This window comes from Eretmochelys imbricata, chromosome 8 (assembly GCF_965152235.1).
Source record: "Eretmochelys imbricata isolate rEreImb1 chromosome 8, rEreImb1.hap1, whole genome shotgun sequence".
Taxonomy (NCBI): Eukaryota; Metazoa; Chordata; order Testudines; family Cheloniidae; genus Eretmochelys; species Eretmochelys imbricata.
In genome coordinates, this window is record NC_135579.1 from 6,341,283 (window position 1) to 6,360,757 (window position 19,475).

Sequence of the window (19,475 nt, forward strand, 5' to 3'; positions counted from 1 at the left end):
TGTGAAGGTTTTATTTACAATGGTAGATATGGGAGACTGTGCAATTATGAGGGTGAAAATAAAAATAATTAATTAAAAAAACAGAGATCAACAGCATATCGGAGACAAATATCTGATGGATGGCTGCAGGGATGGGTAAAAGGTTGGATCCATATTGGAATGGTGCACACATGAACTGGGACTTAAATGCAACCAAAAGTCTTTCTCTTGGGTTTAAGTTCATTTGGGTATCCATAAACTATGAAGTCCCGTGATTAATCCAGTCTGCCCCGTTATCATTCCAGGCTGCAATGCAGAAGTGATCTATTCTCTCACTGACTCAGCTGATGGACACTTTTCAATCGAGGAGACTACTGGGGTAATCCGGCTAGAGAAGCCCCTAAAGGACACTCAGATTTCAGCATTTGAGCTGACAGTTTGTGCAACAGACCGGGGCTCCCCGCGCCCCCTCTCTGCTCTCACCACCGTCACTGTCTCTGTGGTGGATCTGACCGAATACCTGCCAGTTTTCCTGAGCACCGAATATGTGGCCACGGTAACGGAAGACGTGGCCGTGGGCACTGAGGTCCTCAACCTGTCCACGCTGACAAGGGACAGCGCTGAGAACATGGAGATCAAGTACGAAATCGTGAATGGGAATGATCAAGGGAAATTCCAAATCAACTCAAACACAGGTAGAAGGTCTAGTTCCACGGCACGTCCTGGCTGGACTGGCAAGGAGACCATCCTAGTCAGTGCCCGTTTTCCTGTTTTGTCTCTGTCTGCCTCATGCTGCTTCTCCCTTTCTCCTCCGTATTGTAATTCATGTTTTTTGCATTCCATATGCTCTTTACCTGACTTCCCTCTTTTATTCTAGCCCCTTCTCATGATCCTGAAAACTTTCTTCCCCTCCTCATCCTCTCTTCCACCACCACCCTTATCTTCCTCTGGAGGTCTTTTATTATCGTCTTTGATTCCCATCTCTCTCTCCCCTTCTCTCTCCTTTGATCTTTCTCTCTCTCCTCTCTTATCTTCCCTGCCTTTGTTTAACTTTTTGCCTCCCTCTCTCCCCAAGTGTTTTTTTAATATCATGTTTCATATTTTAAAATAGCTTCTCTCTTCTTTCCCAGTTTGACAGCTCCCCACCCCTATTCCCCATCCCCTACCCTCAGCCCTGTGCTCTTTCTTGCCCAGATATGGAGTATGATTTGTGAGGAGGGAGGGATATGTAATACTCCACTACCCTAAATACAGACACCAGATTCTCTTAGGGAACAATCCAAAGTCCATTGAAGTCAACAAAAAGACCCCTATTGACTTCAGTGGGCTTTGGATCAGGCTTCTGGGGGATGATGCATGAACAGAAAACAGAGTGTGGAGATTTTTCCATTGTGAATGCTCAGGATGGTTTTGTTCCCTTGTTGTTTGGTTCTGGAGGAAAAACACTCCACCCTGACCCGACAAGGAATCTGACAGGGCAGAGAGTGCTACAATAGGTGATTTTATTAGGTAGCTATTCAACAAGCATGGATAAAAATGGAATTATTACTCACGGAGCAGGTGCTGAGTCAGCCCTGATGAGCTAGCGTAATGTGCCATATTGTTTACTCAAAGAGATGATAAAGGCTGCCTATTGCAAGAACAATGTCAGATTCCCTGAGATAGCCACTTTGATGTGACAATGGAAGCCTTCAGCCCTTCACTAGATCATCCCAATCCAAGATGCTGTCTTTATCGTCCCAGCCCCAACACTCTCGCTAACTTTTCCACAAAGATCACTTCTTCAGAACGTCCATCCTAATTGAATTGGAGCAGAGTAATTCCCAGAGAAAGGCTAACATGGGATTTTAGTCATAATCTCATGATGATTTGATTCGAGTACATGGCAACATTCTGTCTCCCTCTTTGCTTTCATGTAGACCTCAGTTTCTCACCAATACCCTGAGATATGCCCTACCCTTCTGCTTATATACCCACAGACAAACGCAGACACTCATGCCACCACTTTCAAAGGAGACAGCTAGAGATCTCCAGCGGATACCTATCTGTTGATTGTCTCTCATACATCCACATAGGCTTCGACAAGAACCTTTCTTTCCTGCACTAGGCACTTTTGATTGAATACCTATCTTATTCTGGTTTCACCAGAACCTAACTCATCACCTTATGTATTTTTCTACTTTACTGCAAGATGCTATTGGTTTATATTGTCCCCGATTTGATCTTTTCCACATATGAATCCAGAAGCCGTTACGCAGTGAAAGGATATTTTACTTCTTCAAGCATTCGACAGCAGAGTTGGGCTAGTTATGAAAAGAGTCTGTCTGATTAGAGCTTGTTTTATGTGAAGTCACAATGTTTAGTGTCCTGGTTTGATGGAATATTGCTGTAGCCACCATGGCTTTATCTGCTGCTGGTTTGCCAATTTCCTCCTTGATTGATCTGGGGGTCTCTGTAAGACATTACATGTCCTGCGTTCAAAGCATCTCCTGTCTTTGCTGTCTGTACACATATACAGGTATCTTGTACGTTAGCGGGAGCCTGGATTTTGAAGTGAGCCACGAGTATTACTTATCTGTTGAAGGCACAAGGAAGGGTTCTGCGTCTCTCAGTGACATCACCATGGTGGTGATTAATATCACCGACATAAATGATCATATGCCAAAGTTCACCCAGGATCCTTATGTCACCGAAATCCGCGAGGATGCAGCTGTTGGGGAAACTATCCTTACGGTAAGACAGAACGGAACGACTCTTACTTAGCAGCCTAAAGGATGGCTCCTGGCTGAAGCCAGGTACCCACCCACATTCTCATTCACATTGTGGTAGAGACTAGAGGCCTTAGTCAGGGATTGATGCTGCACACAGAATGATTAGAGGATCCCCGCCCCACAGAGCTTACAGGCTAAATGTATTACCAGAGACAATAGGTGGATCCAGAAAGTGGGGGGCCAGCGGTGGAAAGAACAAGGCAACAGTGAAACTGTTACAACAGGGTGAAAAGCAGTGGTCCCAGCACACCAGCTGCCAGGTCATTGTTGAGTGTTTTGTAGGCACCATGGCAGAGGTGAGTTTTAAGGAGGGACTTACGAGGAGAGGCTGAGGGAGCTAGACTTATTTAGTCTGCAGAAGAGAAGAGTGAGGGGGGATTTGATAGCAGCCTTCAACTACCTGAAGGGGGTTCGAAAGAGGATGGAGCTCGGCTGTTCTCAGTGGTGGCAGACGACAGAACAAGGAGCAATGGTCTCAAGTTGCAGTGGGGGAGGTCAAGGTTGGATATTAGGAAACACTATTTCACTCGGAGGGTGGTGAAGCGCTGGAATGCGCTCCCTAGGGAGGTGTTGGAATCTCCATCCTGAGAGGTTTTTAAGGCCCAGCTTGACAAAGCCCTGGCTGGGATGATTTAGTTGGTGTTGGTCCTGCTTTGAGCAGGGGGTTGGACTAGATGACCCCCCTGAGGTCTCTTCCAACCCTAATCATCTGTTTCTATGATTTGAAGGAAGACAACAGAATGGCCTTGCAGAATTTTCTCTGTTCCTACCCTGGGCTTCTGCGAAGTACTCTCAAAAGCAACAGTCCATCTTCCCCTGTCATGCCTTAGTCAGAACCTCCCACCCTCAAACAACCAGCAAGACATTGCCTCTTAGACAGGAGACATTTGTTCAGGAGCCCCCCTCTTATCGCTCCCCCAATAGGTGTCAGCTGATGATCTGGATGGGGCGATGAACAATCAGATCACATACTCTATTGTGGGAGGGAACCTACTGGAGCACTTCACCATCCATCCCAAGAGCGGACAGATCTGTATTGCCAAGCACCTGGACCGGGAGGAGGTGAGTTGCAGTCCCAAGATAAGGTCCACCTAAGGCTTGATGCTGCAGATGGGCGAGATAGAAAACCATGTTACGTCACACCTCCAGGAGAAGGCTGAAAATGACTTGGGAAGCGCACAGTGCTCATCTCTCTGCTGGGTTTTGAAGGATCCATTTAAAACATTGCACTCAGCAGGCCAGGGTAATCAGCTGCCATGCACACGAATCCTTTGGACCCACAGATATTGCTGAAGGGTCAGGAACACATGCTTTGGGGTCTGGACTAGAGCAGAGATACTGTGGTGTAATGGTTAGAGCACTGGACTGGGAGTCAGGAGATCAGGATTCTCTTCCTGGCGAGGCCAATAGCCTCCCGTGCGATCCTCGGCCAGTCAGTTCCCATCTCTGTGACTCAGTTTGTCCACTTGCAAACAGGGGACAATTATATTTACTTTCTTGGTGAAGTACTTTGAGACATATGGATGGAAAGCTCCAGAGAAGGGCTAAGTGTGATTATCATTATACTGCCCATTACCTTGTGCTCTTTAAGAAGCCTGCATGTGGGGAGAATAAAACATCTGGACACGAATCCCAGGCTTCTTTCCACTTCTCCCAACGAACACCTTCTAGGTCCCCAGCTATTCCCTGACGGTCCGAGCCACAGACAGCGGCCAGCCGGCACTGTTCAGCGACGTTGCAGTGCGCGTCCAGGTGACGGATGTCAACGACAACCCGCCCAGGTTCTTCCAGCTCAATTACAGCGTGGTGGTGCAGGTAAGGCAGAGCCTCTGCACAGCGGAGACACTGTGTTGCCTCTCTTTCATAGATTCAGAGATATTAAGGTCAGAAGGGACCATTATGATCATCTACTCTGATCTCCTGCACAACGCAGGCCACAGACTCTCACCCACCCACTCCTGCAATAAACCTCTCACCTGTGTCTGAGCTATTGAAGTCCTCAAATCATGGTTTAAAGACTTCAAGGAGCAGAGAATCCTCCAGCAAGTGACCCGTGCCCCATGCTACAGAGGAAGGCAAAAAAAACACCAGGGCCTCTTCCAATCTGCCCTGGAGGAAAATTCCTTCCCGACCCCAAATATGGCGATCAGCTGAACCCTGAGCATATGGGCAAGAGTCACCAGCCAGATACCCAGGAAAGAATTCTCTGTAGTAACTCAGATCCCACCCCATCTAACATCCCATCACAGGCCATTGGGCCTATTTACCATGAATAGTTAAAGATCAATTAATTGCCAAAATCATGTTATCCCATCATACCATCTCCTCCGTAAACTTATCGAGTTTAATCTTAAAGCCAGATAGGTCTTTTTTCCCCGCTGCTTCCGTTGGAAGGCTATTCCAGAACTTCACTCCTCCGATGGTTAGAAACCTTCGTCTAATTTCAAGTCTAAACTTCCCGATGGCCAGTTTATATCCATTTGTTCTTGTGTCCACATTGGTACTGAGCTTAAATAATTCCTCTCCCTCCCCGGTATTTATCCCTCTGATATATTTATAAAGAGCAATCATATCTCCCCTCAACCTTCTTTTGGTTAGGCTAAACAACCAAGCTCCTTGAGTCTCCTTTCATAAGACAGGTTTTCCATTCCTTGGATCATCCTAGTAGCCCTTCTCTGTACCTGTTCCTGTTTGAATTCATCCTTCTTAAACATGGGAGACTAGAACTGCACACAATATTCCAGGTGAGGTCTCACCAGTGCCTTTTATAATGGTACTAACACCTCCTTATCCCTACTGGAAATACCTCGCCGGATGCATCCCAAGACTGCATTCGCTTTTTTCACTGCCATATCACATTGGCGGCTCATAGTCATCCTGTGATCAACCAATACTCCAAGGTCCTTCTCCTCCTCCATTACTTCTAATTGATACGTCCCCAGTTTATAACTAAAATTCTTGTTATTAATCCCTAAATGCATGACCTTACACTTCTCACTATTAAATTTCATCCTATTACTATTACTCCAGTTTACAAGGTCATCCAGATCCTCCTGTATGATATCCCGGTCTCTCTCTAAATTGGCAATACCTCCCAGCTTTCTATCATCCGCAAACTTTATTAGCACACTCCCACTTTTTATGCCGAGGTCAGTAATAAAAAGATTAAATAAGATTGGTCCCAAAACCGATCCCTGAGGAACTCCACTGATAACCTCCCTCCAGCCTGACAGTTCACCTTTCAGTATGACCCACTGTAGTCTCCCTTTTAACCAATTCCTTATCCACCTTTCAATTTTCATATTGATCCCCATCTTTTCCAATTTAACTAATAATTCCCCATGTGGCACGGTATCAAAAACCTTACTGAAATCTAGGTAAATTAGATCCACTGCGTTTTCTTTGTCTAAAAAATCTGTTACTTTCTCAAAGAAGGAGATCAGGTTGGTTTGGCACGATCTACCTTTTGTAAAACCATGTTGTATTTCATTTCAGGATACCCAAGGGACCCCTCATGAATTACACCAGGGTTGGGAGGGGGCGGTTAGCTGTGAAGGGAGATTCTGCTTTGTGTTTGTGACAAGCAATGAACTAATAGCACTGTCTAGAGGCAGATATGTTACCAGCAGGTGCTATTCACCACCCCCCTTCCACTACACCTGCAAGCACCTTGTGCCCTTTCAGTACTGAGCCTCAAAGCCCTGAGGTCCTGACCTACAGCACCCTCCTCCCTGCCCTCTTTGGTCTACATGGCATCTCCAGGGACGTAGGAAGGGACCAGTCCCTGCATTTCTTCCTGGTCCTCCTGAAGGCTGTGCCGTCCCGCGCCACTGCACCCACAATCTGGTCACATATAACGATGAAGGCAGCTTCTTGCCATAGGTAACCTGGATTCCCTGGTTAAAAACTGTCCAGGGCTTTGGGTAATTTGGGGTGTTTGGTGACGGGTGTAATAGGAACAGTTTAAGAGCTACAAGCATGATTTGTGATCTGGCAAACCGGCCTGACAATAAGGGATGTAAAGAAGCTCAGTCTATTTAGTTATCAAAGAGAAGGTTCAGAGGCAATTTAATCATGGCTTATAAATACCTACTCAGGCACAAGACATCGGATAGTAGAGGGCTCCTTAATCTTTCTGACAAAGGCACCGCAAAAGCCAATGGCTGGAAGTTGTAGCTATAGATTATTAATTAATTATTTTGATTACTTAAGAATTCCCAGTTATCATTTTGAGGTTTGACAGGTTCTTGTTCTACGATCAGGCTCATTATTCATTCATTCTCTCTCTCTCTCTCGTTACTGCAGTTGCAAACACTCCAACTCAGTAAAGTGGATAGAGGTACTACAAAGTTGAAGTCAGCAAAGTTCAAACAGGAAATACAATGTACATTTTTTAACAGTGAGGGTAACTAACCATTGGACCTTTACCGAGAGATGCCATAAATGCTCCGTTACTTGGAGTCTTTAAATCAAGAAGGTAGTTTTAGCCATTGGTAGTTGAGCTAGATGCAGGAATGCCTGGGGTGAAATCTATGGCCTGGGTTATGCGGGAGGACAAAGTCAATGAGCACAGTGGTCCCTGAAGGCTCTACAGCAGTGGCGGGCAACCTGCGGCCCATCAGGGTAATCCACTGGTGGGCCACGAGACAGTTTGTTTCCACTGAGCATCCGCAGTCACAGCCGCCTGCAGCTCCCAGGGGCCGGGAACGGCGAACTGCGGCCACTGCGAGCTGTGGACGGCCATGCCTGCAGACAGTCAATGTAAACCAACTGTCTTGCGGCCCACCAGCGGATTACCCTGATTTGCTGCGCATGGGCTGCAGGCTGCCCACCACTGCTTTACAGCCTATTAAACCTACCCAACTGACTCCATGAAAACCTTGAGAGCTGCCCAACCCTGGGCTGTCGGAGAGGCTAAGAGAGCTAATGCTGAGTGAGAAGATTCACACAAAGGGCCAAACCAGTGAAAGCCCAGGGAAAGTTTTAATTCCTCAGGAGGCAGGGGAGGTTTCTACCTCCTCCCAAAGTTGCAAGGAACAACAGCAAGTCGGAGAGTTAAATGGATTTTCAGCAGTTAGCTGCAGCCTTGCGTCCAGCCCTGCTCACTGTTCTTCCCACAGGACAAGTGGAGTTGTAGTTACAGGAGTTGCAGTAACAGTTATTTGGAGTTATTTGCTGGCTGTTTCCCCTTATGTTTCCATAGGCGTCTGCTGACATCAGCACAACCACCCTGTGCCTTTTGGGAGCCAGGATCAAACAGCAGCCCTAGAGGCAGAGAAATTCCACCCTTATCTGGGCCAGGTGTCTTCCCTCGCTTTGCTCAACCCCTTTTCTCCCATATTTCAGGAGATAGCCCCAGTTGGCACAAGTGTCCTGCAGCTGATCATGAGCGACAGAGACTCCCCTGAGAACGGGCCGCCATATTCATTCCAGATCACCGAGGGAAACGACGGGAAAGCCTTTGATGTCACCCAGGACGGTCTGCTGGTGACCTCATCTGTTCTGGACAGAAGAACGAAAGAGCAGTACCTCTTACAGGTCCAGGTAGATCCTGCCTTACCCCTTTGGGATATGAATTCACCGAGGCCAGTACAGTAACAATGGAGGAAATTGGGAAATTTGGGAAGTTATACCCAAAAGCCCAGACAGAAGCAACTCCAGTCTTTGGGAAGTTTGGATCCAGATCCAAATTTTGAAGCCTGGATCCATCTGTAGAGCTCACTTCCCAAGAGCTGTGTCTGCACAAAACTGGGGCCAGCTTTTCCAGCAATAAAACCTGCTGGTATAGTCATGGGAACCTCTGTGGCGCAATTGACCCTGTATGGTGCTTTCCCCAATATAGTTCTAGTGACCTTCCACTTCAGGAGAGACTCGCGTCTGTTCCTGAAAGCTTCACCTAAGTACTCCAACAAGGAGCTCTTCCCTTTTATTCATGCTCGCATCAGGTCAACAAATTAGGGCAAAATAGGTTGTTTTCAGCCTGAACTGGTTTTCCTGGGGGAACAAATCAACAGGGTCAGGACATTATTTTTTTATTGGCAAGTTAAAACGCCGGAGCAGGCCTTACCCCCACAGCTCTGCCAGTGCACCTCAGCCCTGTGCTGCAACGCTCATGCTGTTCTAACGCTGGGCTCCACACCCAGCTCCCCCAGTGCCTCCTGCCATTCTACTTCCGGAGCTCTGCTGAGCCCAAAATGACAGTTTTTCCAAACTACATGGAGGTGTTGTGATGCACACAAATTTAGGGATTCAGATGAGATCCGTCAAAATTGTATTGCTTGGTAAATAATGAAGAATATAAGTCACAGTCTCCAGAGATGCACTAATCTGCTGTTCCACCCGTAGAAAGAGAAGAGGTAAAAAGATTAGAGAGCATAATCAGGCTCCTACTGAAATCAGTAGCAAAGATCTCATTGGCTCAGTGGTGAAGAACCAGAGCCTAGGACTATATATAGCGTGAAGAAAGGAGGATTTAGAGGTGACGTCAGAAAGAAATATGAAGTATTGTAGCCGTGTTGGTCCCAGGATATTGGAGACACAGTCCTGGACTGTAGAGGAGCTCTTTGTCGCTCAAACGCTTGTCTCTTTCACCAACAGAAGTTGGTCCAATATAAGACATTACCTCACCCACCTTCTCTGTCTAATGAAATATGACAGAATGGATGCTTCAGAGACAGTAACTCAGAACCTCCTATTTACTAGGTGTAGGGATCACCCAAAGAAAGCAAAAGAAACTAAATTTAACAGGGATCAAAGAAAATGCTATTTTTTTACACAATGAATAATTAACCACTAGGACTCACCACCTTCAGGTAGCACTGAGGCAAAACAAAGACAAGATTCAGAAAAGAATTAGACATTGATATGACTAAGTCATCCACAAGTATAGTCAATGGGCTAAAAACATAGAAGGGATCTAAGTATTATATTTATACTTAGATAAGTATTATTATTAATAACATAAGGCCCAACCACTAACTGCCTGAGGTTAGAAAGAAACATGTCCTATGATACAGTTGTGCACTTAATATGGACGTACCATGGCTGCGGTTGCGCAGACAATCGCAGTGATTTTGCCCAGAACTTAGGCACTCAAATGCACACGTGTTTCTGCATGCACAGTTCTAAAAATCTGGATTGGCATTTAGATTTGTTGGAAGATTGGTAGCCATACCTGCTTTATTCTGCTGATAATGGTGCACTCAGGAACCTGGCAAATGACTTAGAATATCAAGAGTTGGAAGGGACCTCAGGAGATCATCTAGTCCAACCCCCTGCTCAAAGCAGGGCCAATCCCCGATTTTTGCCCCAGATCTCTAAATGACCCCCTCAAGGATGGAGCTCAAACCCGGGGTTTAGCAGGCCAATGCTCAGACCCCTGAGCTATCCCTCCTTCAGAGGAAGGAGGCTACAGGAGTGAGTACAGGATTGCTTTTGTGAAAATGGAGCAGCTGCAAGTCTGCCTCTGGGGCTGCTGCATTTCCACACATTCCAGCAGCATTATTTTGGAGATCCTATTAGGCGGTGACTTGCAGTCAGTGTTCCTGTAGGGAATTTTTTTCCTGGCCTTCAAAAGCCAGGCTGCTGCACCATCCGCTTCTCCAAAGAACCATCACTGAAGAGCCAATTAAACCCCAAGAAATCAGAATCACCTAGGCATGTTCTCCGCCAACGAGTTCCACTCTGAATGCGAATGAATGCACCATGTTAACGCTGTTAGTGATCCACCTCCCTCAGCAGCCTGCAGGCTCCTGTTTTTTTCATGGGAAGGCCTGGTCTGAGTCTCTCTCTTGGAAGGCACTGTTTCAATCCTACCTGTCCACCTTCCCGAGAGCTGCAATCACAAAGGCCATCTCCTGGCACTGCCCTGCCATTGCTGCCCCGCTGCTCTTTCTCCTCCTTCATCCCACAGCCACAGCTCGTGCTCTCCCAGCTCCCGCACACAGGAAGTGAGAGGTGCTCTACCCCAATGCGTCCTTCTGCGCCCATCTGCTGGGGAGCGGGGAAGAGACGCTCTTCCCACACGTGGCTGTAACAGGTCCTTTTGTTTTCCTTGACAGGTCTCGGACAGCGGCATCCCTCCTCTTTCGTCCTCTGCCTTTGTAAACATCCAGGTGAGCGAGCCCAGCCAATATGCTCCCTCAGCGTTGCCCCTGGAGGTATTCATCACTACTAATGAGAGCGCCTTCCGAGGCGGTGTTCTCGGCAAGATCCATGCCACAGATCGAGACCCCCATGACACCCTGGTGTATACCTTGGCAGCAGAAGTGCCCCAAGAGCGGCACTTCTCAGTGGGGGCAACGGATGGCAAAATAATCGCTGGTGAAAAGCTTCCCCATGGCCACTACGCCCTGAATGTGACGGTCAGCGACGGCACGTTCAAAACCACCACCACCGTCAACGTCCATGTGTGGTGCTTCAGCCAGGAGGCCCTGGACAAGGCCGTGGTGTTACACTTCCAGCACCTCTCCCCCGAGGAGTTTGTGGGTGACCACTGGCGCAACTTGCAAAGGTTTCTGGGAAACATCTTGGTCATAAGACGTCAGAACATCCACATGGCCAGCCTACAGCCCGCGGTAGCCTCTAACGGTGTGGAGCTCCTCTTGGCCGTCGGAGAGTCCCCTGGTGCCTTCTACGAGCCCCGTGTCCTAGCAAACAAGATTTCTCTGTCAGCTGGGGAGATGGACCAGCAGGTGGGGCTCCAGCTGAAGAAGGCCATTCATGTGCCATGTCATGGGCCAGCTTGTGCCCGGCGTGTCTGCAAGGAGACAATTCAGCTGGACCCGGGCATGGTGTCCACCTACAGCACTGCCCGACTCAGCGTTCTCACACCCCGGCACAGCTTGGAGCAAATTTGTTCTTGCAATGGTGAGAAATCCTCCTTATTGCTCTTGAATTCTCCCCCTTGGGAAAGCCATGCCAGTCTCTAGTGTGTGGGATTATCCCTTCAGTACATCGTGAAACTCAGGGAGTTCTCATGCAATTACACTGTTCCAGTAACTGGCCATTCTGGCTTCGCTTTCAGAGCCAGACCTAGCGTCCTTGAGCTTTAAATTCCATCTGGCCTGTAGGAAGAATTCCACTGGATAATGCTAAGCTCCTATCCTGTGTCATTAAATAATAACAGGATCTCTGTTGCCCATGATGAGAGTAAAGTCACTCATATGTGGAGCAAAATGGTCTGGGCTGTTAGGGTAGAGCTTTGATCCTTGGGTTCCTGTGCTTTGGTCCTGTGCCCAGCAAAACACAGACGAGTTAAAAGTGGTGAATTCAAATCAAGCCAAAGAATTTGTATTCATATTTTAAGTACAGTAGCTTCCACTTAACAGCAACCCGGCTGTGGTAGGAAGAGGGCCTGCAACGTGAGGCCTTGTATTAGAGGCCTGGTATGAGGTCTGAGGCTAAAGTAATGATCAAAACATCTACATTCATCATGCTGTCATCCTGACCTATCTTTAGGATGGGTCAGTGTGTTCCTGTTCTGTTTGGGGAATGTGCCGGTATCGAGCTGTTCTGGTACCACCTTTCTGGAATGTATTTGCATATATGTTCTTATCCCTCGCATTACTTAGGAATGTGTGTTTCTGCAATATCAACCCTGTTCTTGCCAGATTGTGTGAGCAGGACCTGCCTCTTGCTCACAACTTAACTTTGCTTTATATTAGCAAGTTTTGACCATGACTTTCGCCCAGGCCTCAGGCCTCATACCAGGCCTCTAATGCAAGGCCTTATGTTTCAGGCCCTCTTCCTACTACACCGGCTATTGACAACTTCCTGTTAACAGCAACATTTTGCCAGGCTCCAATCCCGTCCCACTGACTTTCATGTTAATGGGATTCAGGTACTTGCCGCTTATTACCAATGGTTTTCAGAAGCACGGCCCCAGCGGCAGCCCCGGGTTGGGAGGGAAGCTGCAGCCGGGGAATGAAGTGCTGGGACCTGCCTTCTCTGGCGGCAACCCTGCAAACCTGCCTGCGGATGATGCTCAGCCTGTCCCGTTGCTTCCTTCTGGGACTGGAGCCCGGCAAACCTGCTGACACAGGGGCTTTGGGCTGGGAGGGAGGCTGTTGGCAGGGTAGATGCCTCTCCAGGCTGTGCCCTGTTGGGGAACTACACACAGGGAGAGAAGTGCTGGGGCATGCTGAACCCCAAAGAGTGCAGGGAGAGGCACTGTACAGCCCCAGGGGTCCCCAGCGCCTCAGTTCCCCATAGAAAGGCCCAGCATCTGGGCTGCAGATGGGAAGGCATGTCCCAGTGCTTCTGTCCTAGCTGCAGCCCTGCAAACCTGCCTTCTGCTTATTAGTAACTGCTGGGTAATAGCACTTTCTGCTGGTGACCGAAAGGTTTCTAATAAGTGGAATCTTCTGTATTTCCACATAGCCCAAGGAATAGCAGCAGCTGGCAGGTTGGGAATGAGCTGTCCTGGCAAAGCTGTTTGCAGCCCCCTAACAGGAACATCCGGGAGGCTGCAGGACAGGATCGAGCTGCATAGGCAGAGCCACATGTTGTAGATCAGGAATATCAAGAGATGCTGCAGATCAGGACTGAAGTGCATTGGTAGCGTTAGTGAACACTCAGGACAGGAACAGGAGGGCTGCTGCAGATCAGGACTGGGCTGCAGGGTCATTATGGTGGAAGAGCCGTTGGGGAGACTCAAAATGTGAATAGCCAGGGGGCATTGCAGGTCCTCACGAGCCTCACTGGCAGAGCTATGTAGAGACTCGGGGCAGCAAGGACTCCTGCAAGTCAGGCTAGAATTACAGGGGCTGAAATGTGGGAAAACACAGGGCTGGGGAAAGCACTGGATGCCGTAGGTTAAACACAATCCAGAATTTCAGACTGTTTTCAGATGACCTGGTTATATTTCTAGGCACTGCTGTGAGATTCAGTGGACACAGCTACATCTGGTACCATCACCAGGAGAGAGGGGACTGGCAGATGCAGTTCCGCCTGAAAACTCACCAGCTGCATGGTGTTCTGCTCTTCATCAATGGGACCAACACTGCTGTTCTGGAGGTAGGGTTTGCAATAGCTAAGGATGTATTTCTGCATTAAGGAACAATTCCACTGATTGTGCACTGGGAAATATAGCCAAAGGAAGGAACAGACTGAACAAAGAAATACTCACCTATGTGTAGGTGTAAGCCATTCTAAAATACCATGTGGGGAAGACCTGTTGGTAACCTGGGTACTGTGCAACTTGGTATGTTCACCTAGGCGGGCGACACGTGATTACAGCATGACACGTTGTGAATACAGCATGACTGCTAGAGAGGGGCTTTTTGCACCCACGGATTGTGCACACAGCCGGTCTGTACTAAAGCAGCCTAGTGCTACTACGTCTCTTCCTTTACCCCGCCTGGTTTGTTTCATCCTTGTGTTACATCATGTCCATTTGACTGGAGGCTCATTGGAGCAAGGGCTGTTACATACCGGGTGGGGTTTTCAAAAACGCTCTGTCCCTGTTGAGCCAATGGGAAAATTCCCACCGATTTGAACAAAAGCAAAAGTGAAGCTGATGCTGAGCGTCTGTGGAAACGTCACCTGAGACGTTCGTACAGCACCAGGTACAGCGCGGTCCCGACCTCAAGGCTGCCGCGCTACCTGGTAATAGTCTTAGCAGCACAGGAGACAGTTGAGGGATGCCAGACAATAGAGTTCCCATGTACCTACAGGAGTCACTCAGGGAGCACCAGGAGCCAGATTCCCAGCTGGTACAAACTGACATGGCTCCGCTGACTTCAGTGGAGCTGAATGGACTCATACCCGCGGAGGATCTGGTCCATGGTACCTACAGCCTCACAAGGACCTGTGAACATGGTGTTTCCACCAACCCACAAGCTTGTTAGTGAGCAACCCAACCCCATTTACCCACCAGGGAATTAGTCAGCAGCCCTTCAACATGGTGTCACTCATTAACGTACCACAGGAAACAACAGCGGCTGCTTCTACTTTCCTCAGCGGCTGAGCTGGGCTGAGCACGGATCCAGTGGCCACCCGAAAAGATACAGAGAAGGTGTCTGGATGGCCACCAATGGATTAAAGGCTCTTTGTTTTCATGGAGGGCAGGGAGAAGGTGGGGACAGAAGTCTTATAAAATGGCAACTCACATCACTTACTATTTCATGAACGATCCAGGCAACTTTAGCCAGTGAGATGCGGGAGAACCAATTCAAGCTTAAACTTGCAGGCCTCTTAGCTTATGTTTCCTGCAGTGGGTTTCGTCACTCCAGACAGCTGCCAGAACCAGGAACATCTTCATCTGATCTCTCCCCTTTCTTTGGCTGCACTCGCTGAATCTATAAAGAATTCAAAAGAGCATGTGTCTGCTCCCTTCCACCTTGGCAGCAGAAGGAAACCAAGAGCCCTCCAGAAAAGGCTTTTTTTGTCTGTTCCTCATTAATTATCAAACTTAAATTAGGCCCATTATATCTTATAACTCACTTATTGACTTACTGGGGTTTTTTCCCTGAACCCATCTCTGTGTAATCGAGACTTAAGACATAAATTAAATACAGCATCATGCTCATTTAAAGGGACACGATCAATTTTTTAAACTGAGTTTAACAATACTTTCAAGTGCTTCTCCAGCCCCTGAATCCCCTGCCTCTTTCTGTGGCGTTTTCTGATTTTTAAAAGTTTTTCTTTCCGTTGTTATGGCATAAAAGACCCCCACAAACAACAAGAGAAATGGTCTAGCAGGGGAATCCGTGGAGCTGGCAATACACCAAGTACTGTCAAAGGAACAAACTGAAAAAACACAGAGAAATAGGTTTTTTCTTCTCTAATTTCTTGCAGCTACAGCAATCTTAGGGGATGGCTGGAACAGGAGTGGGTGAATAATATTCACACAGGAGGATGGTTTTTAAGACGACAGTGTCCATTTCAAACTGCTCAGAAGAGGCAGCTCACGCAGTCCCCATCCCTGAGCCCCGTGGCGGCATTAAGCCATTGGCCATGCAGCGTTGGGGGAAATGGCGAAAGGGTCTGCTGACCAGAAGGAATTTTCTCAGCCAGAATTCTGCGTGACCTTGCATAGCAGCTCAGATCTGCTGGCCCCTCTGGCTGGGATGCACCAATTGCTGAGCACAGCGAATGCAGGGACTGTGATTGTACCTGCCCATTGCCCCTGCCCATTGCCCAGGGGCATGAAAGCTGCGGAAGACTCTTGCACCCTCTTCTGCACCTTGCACAGCCCCGGAGCGCCCCTCTACTGCCCCAACAAAACATTCAGGGAGGGGCCATTGTCAAGCCCACATCGGATCTAAAAGGGGTGCCTCAGACTTCACCCTGAAGGCCGGCAGAGTTAGGCTCCAGCAGGCCCTTGGAGCAAGAAAGTCACATAACCAGGGATGCTCTACTGGAAGCACCTTGTCTCCAAGTCTTAGAGCAGCTCAGAGACTGGTCAATAAAATCACCTCAACTGATCTTAGCCCTCAGGAAGGTGCACAGGGAAAGAGGAGGAGGCATGCATAGCAGCCAAGAGACAACTTATTAGCCAACCCCGACACATAGGGCCTGGTGACAAAGGCTAGTTAATGACTGAGTTCAAGACGGCCACCTACCAAACCCCCAGTGTTTTTGGCTATGTCAAGGTTCCTGCCCCGCTCTGAACTCTAGGGTACAGATGTGGGGACCTGCATGAAAACGCCCTAGCTTATTTTTACCATCTTAGGTTAAAACTTCCCCAAGGTACAAACTATTTTACCTTTTGCCCTTGGACTTTATTGCTGCCACCACCAAGCGTCTAACAAATATATAACAGGGAAAGAGCTCACTTGGAAACATCTTCCCCCCAAAATCCTCCCAAACCCTACACCCCCTTTCCTGGGAAAGGCTTGATAAAAATCCTCACCAATTTACATAGGTGAACACAGACCCAAACCCTTGGATCTTAAGAACAATGAAAAAGCAATCAGGTTCGTAAAAGAAGAATTTTAATTGAAGAAAAAGTAAAAGAATCACCTCTGTAAAATCAGGATGGTAAATACTTTACAGGGTAATCAGATTCAAAACATAGAGAATCCCTCTAGGCAAAACAGTAAGTTACAAAAAGACACAAAAACAGGAATGTACATTCCATTCAGCACAGCTTATTTTATCAGCCATTTAAACAAAACAGAGTCTAACGCATATCTAACTAGATTACTTACTAAATTCTAAGACTCCATTCCTTTCCTGTTCCCGACAAAAGCATCACACAGACAGAGAGACCCTTTGTTTCTCCCCCCTTCCAGCTTTGAAAGTATCTTGTCTCCTCATTGGTCATTTTGGTCAGGTGCCAGCGAGGTTACCTTAGCTTCTTAACCCTTTACAGGTGAAAGGGTTTTTCCTCTGGCCAGGAGGGATTTAAAGGTGTTTACCCTTCCCTTTATATTTATGACAGGCTGTAAATAGACGGCTGTGCCTGTCCAGTGGGTAATATTAATAGATATTCTGCCCTTCAGCTGGAGGGACGGCAGTGCCTTTGACTCATTTCTTTGTCACACTGTTTGTGAAGTGCATCAGAGGGACCAAAACATTGCCAGGACATGTTGCCTAGATAAACTCTGGGTGCCCTCAAGTTTTTAGTTTTGCAAAAATAGGCAAATAAGCACAAGTCAGTAGCATCTGTTATTTATTTGCTTATGGTTTTGAGTTTGTAGTTCCAGTGTTTTGAACAAATTCCTCCCAGAGTGAACACACCTGCCTTATCCTCATGATCTCCAAGCACTGCACCCATGCTGAAACGGCATTGTGCACCACAAGGAGGAAAAAGACAGGCTAGCTGGACGAGACTCACAAAGGAGTTTCTTTTTGCTTCAGGGGAATTGAATCCTAACTTGTCCCCAGAATCTGAACAAGCCAGTTACTGATGCTCAGCTTGTGTTTAAAACAGAAGGGAAACTGCAAAACCTTCTCTGATATTCTCACCCCACTGTGCAGAGATCCATGCGCACAGCTCCCCCAAGTGTCACCCAGTGAAGATCATCCACCAGTTTCTACAAGTCCTTCCAAAACAGGTTTCCCCTTGTCATATATATACATATATATGGGCAGAGGAGACAGCCATACATATATATTAGAGAGAGAGAGAGAAACAAATGTTTGAAATTCCACTTGTGCATTCTCCCTATTCATGGCCCCCTGGGTTCTATAGAAGACGCTCCCTTACGAATCAGTGCGGTAGGGGAAAAGAGGGGTTTTCACCTGAATTCACCCTGAAACCACATTTACTTGCTTCTTTCTCTTTTCCTCTGTCCCACCAAAGTTTTTAAAAGGAGTCACAGGCAATGGACAGCATTTTTTCCGCACTGCCCCTCCATTACAATGCAGAGAGCATTTGTGTGGTTAGTTATTAGAATTTCAATGATCTGATTGTGTCAGTCCCAGCCCCTGGTGCTGGAGCGGGAGTATTGGATTGCAGTGGGTATTAGCAGCTTTGGCCCTGGTTTCCAGCGTGCTGATAAAAAGCTGGGTACTACAGCAGGTCTCTTTCTTTCTTCTTGGCCCCCTTTACCTGCTCCTACAATGTAGCCCTGCCAGCTACTCGTGCTTGCCTAGATTCTTTCGGCACTTCTCGTTAATGCCAACAGAGAAGCTCCAGCATGGGCAGCTTCCACACCAGTAACAAGATACCAAGAAATCACTTGGGAAATGGAGTTCACTTGTGCCCAGGCATCCTGAATGCCAGCCCTACGGTGATCCAAATTAAACCCCGGTGCAGCAGGTGGGGGCTGTAAGAGGCTGGGAAGTAAAGTCATGCAACTTCTGCATGCTGCCACGTGGCGATGTGGTCTGGGGCACGGAGCGTGGAACTGGGAGACAGAAGATCGTTAGCTCCTTATGGTGGCAATTGTCTCACTGGGCCTATGTACAGCACCCAGCGGGGCCCTGATCTCTGTTGTGGCTTGCGGGTGCTACCATAATCCGAATCATACTTCTTATGGCATGATGAATCACAGCACAGAGATGATTCCTTCCCACCTCCCAGCTCTTTACAAAGGGAGGCAGGAGGGACTAAATCCCGCCTGTCCTAGCGTGCACTCTGAACCCACAGGGTGATGCATTCAGTAAGTTAGAGCAGAATTTGGCCTTACATATTACAGGAGTCCCAGGGGCAGCTAACAACATATCTTTGGCTGACTGGAAAAGTGACAGGAGCTGGGTTTTGGTTCACAGCCATTCCTAGAGAGAACAAAAAACAAAAGGAAATAATAAAATGCTGTTTGGTTTGTTCACATTAAGAATGGTTTTCTCCTGCCCTGCCCTCTTTCTCCCCATTGTAACAGTGGAGTGGAATGGTCCAGCAGTTAGAAGGAGGTGATCCTAGAGCAGCCCATAGCGCAGTCCTCTAGAGACCTCACACTTTCCGGGTCACCCAGGTGCCCCAGCATGGCCACAGGCCCACGGCACGATCTTTTCTAGAAGCAGTTCCCATCTAGCTGCTGGGGAGGGCGTTGAGTCCATCCGTGCACTGTTCCAGCTATGCTGATTACTGCATGATCTGCTTGAAACACCTGCTAAAAATAGGGCAGAGCAGCTCCTGGCTTTATAGCCCATCTCATGAGCAGCCCTCTCCACCTACTAGTCAAGGGCTGCAGGAGAGGACAGGGATCGAGCTGCATGAGCAAGATGAGACGGACTAGTTGTTTTCCAAAATAGCAGCGCAAACCTAGTTTTAAAGTAGGTTTGACTTCTTGGGTGTGAAGTTTAGCGCTGGCGAGAGGCAGCTGCCTTCTCCAG

At 47.8% G+C, this 19,475-nt stretch overlaps 1 protein-coding gene across 1 annotated transcript in view; it reads left to right on the top strand.

The window, feature by feature from the left end:
- The window catches only part of FAT2 (FAT atypical cadherin 2), a 69,568-nt gene that overhangs the window by 41,131 nt on the left and 8,962 nt on the right, over positions 1-19,475 (top strand). The window contains exons 13-19 of the mRNA XM_077824666.1: positions 285-674; positions 2,498-2,712; positions 3,675-3,812; positions 4,422-4,565; positions 8,097-8,294; positions 10,811-11,618; positions 13,621-13,766. Coding sequence (XP_077680792.1) covers positions 285-674; positions 2,498-2,712; positions 3,675-3,812; positions 4,422-4,565; positions 8,097-8,294; positions 10,811-11,618; positions 13,621-13,766 — 2,039 coding nt within the window. The remainder of the gene's footprint in view (positions 1-284; positions 675-2,497; positions 2,713-3,674; positions 3,813-4,421; positions 4,566-8,096; positions 8,295-10,810; positions 11,619-13,620; positions 13,767-19,475) is intronic.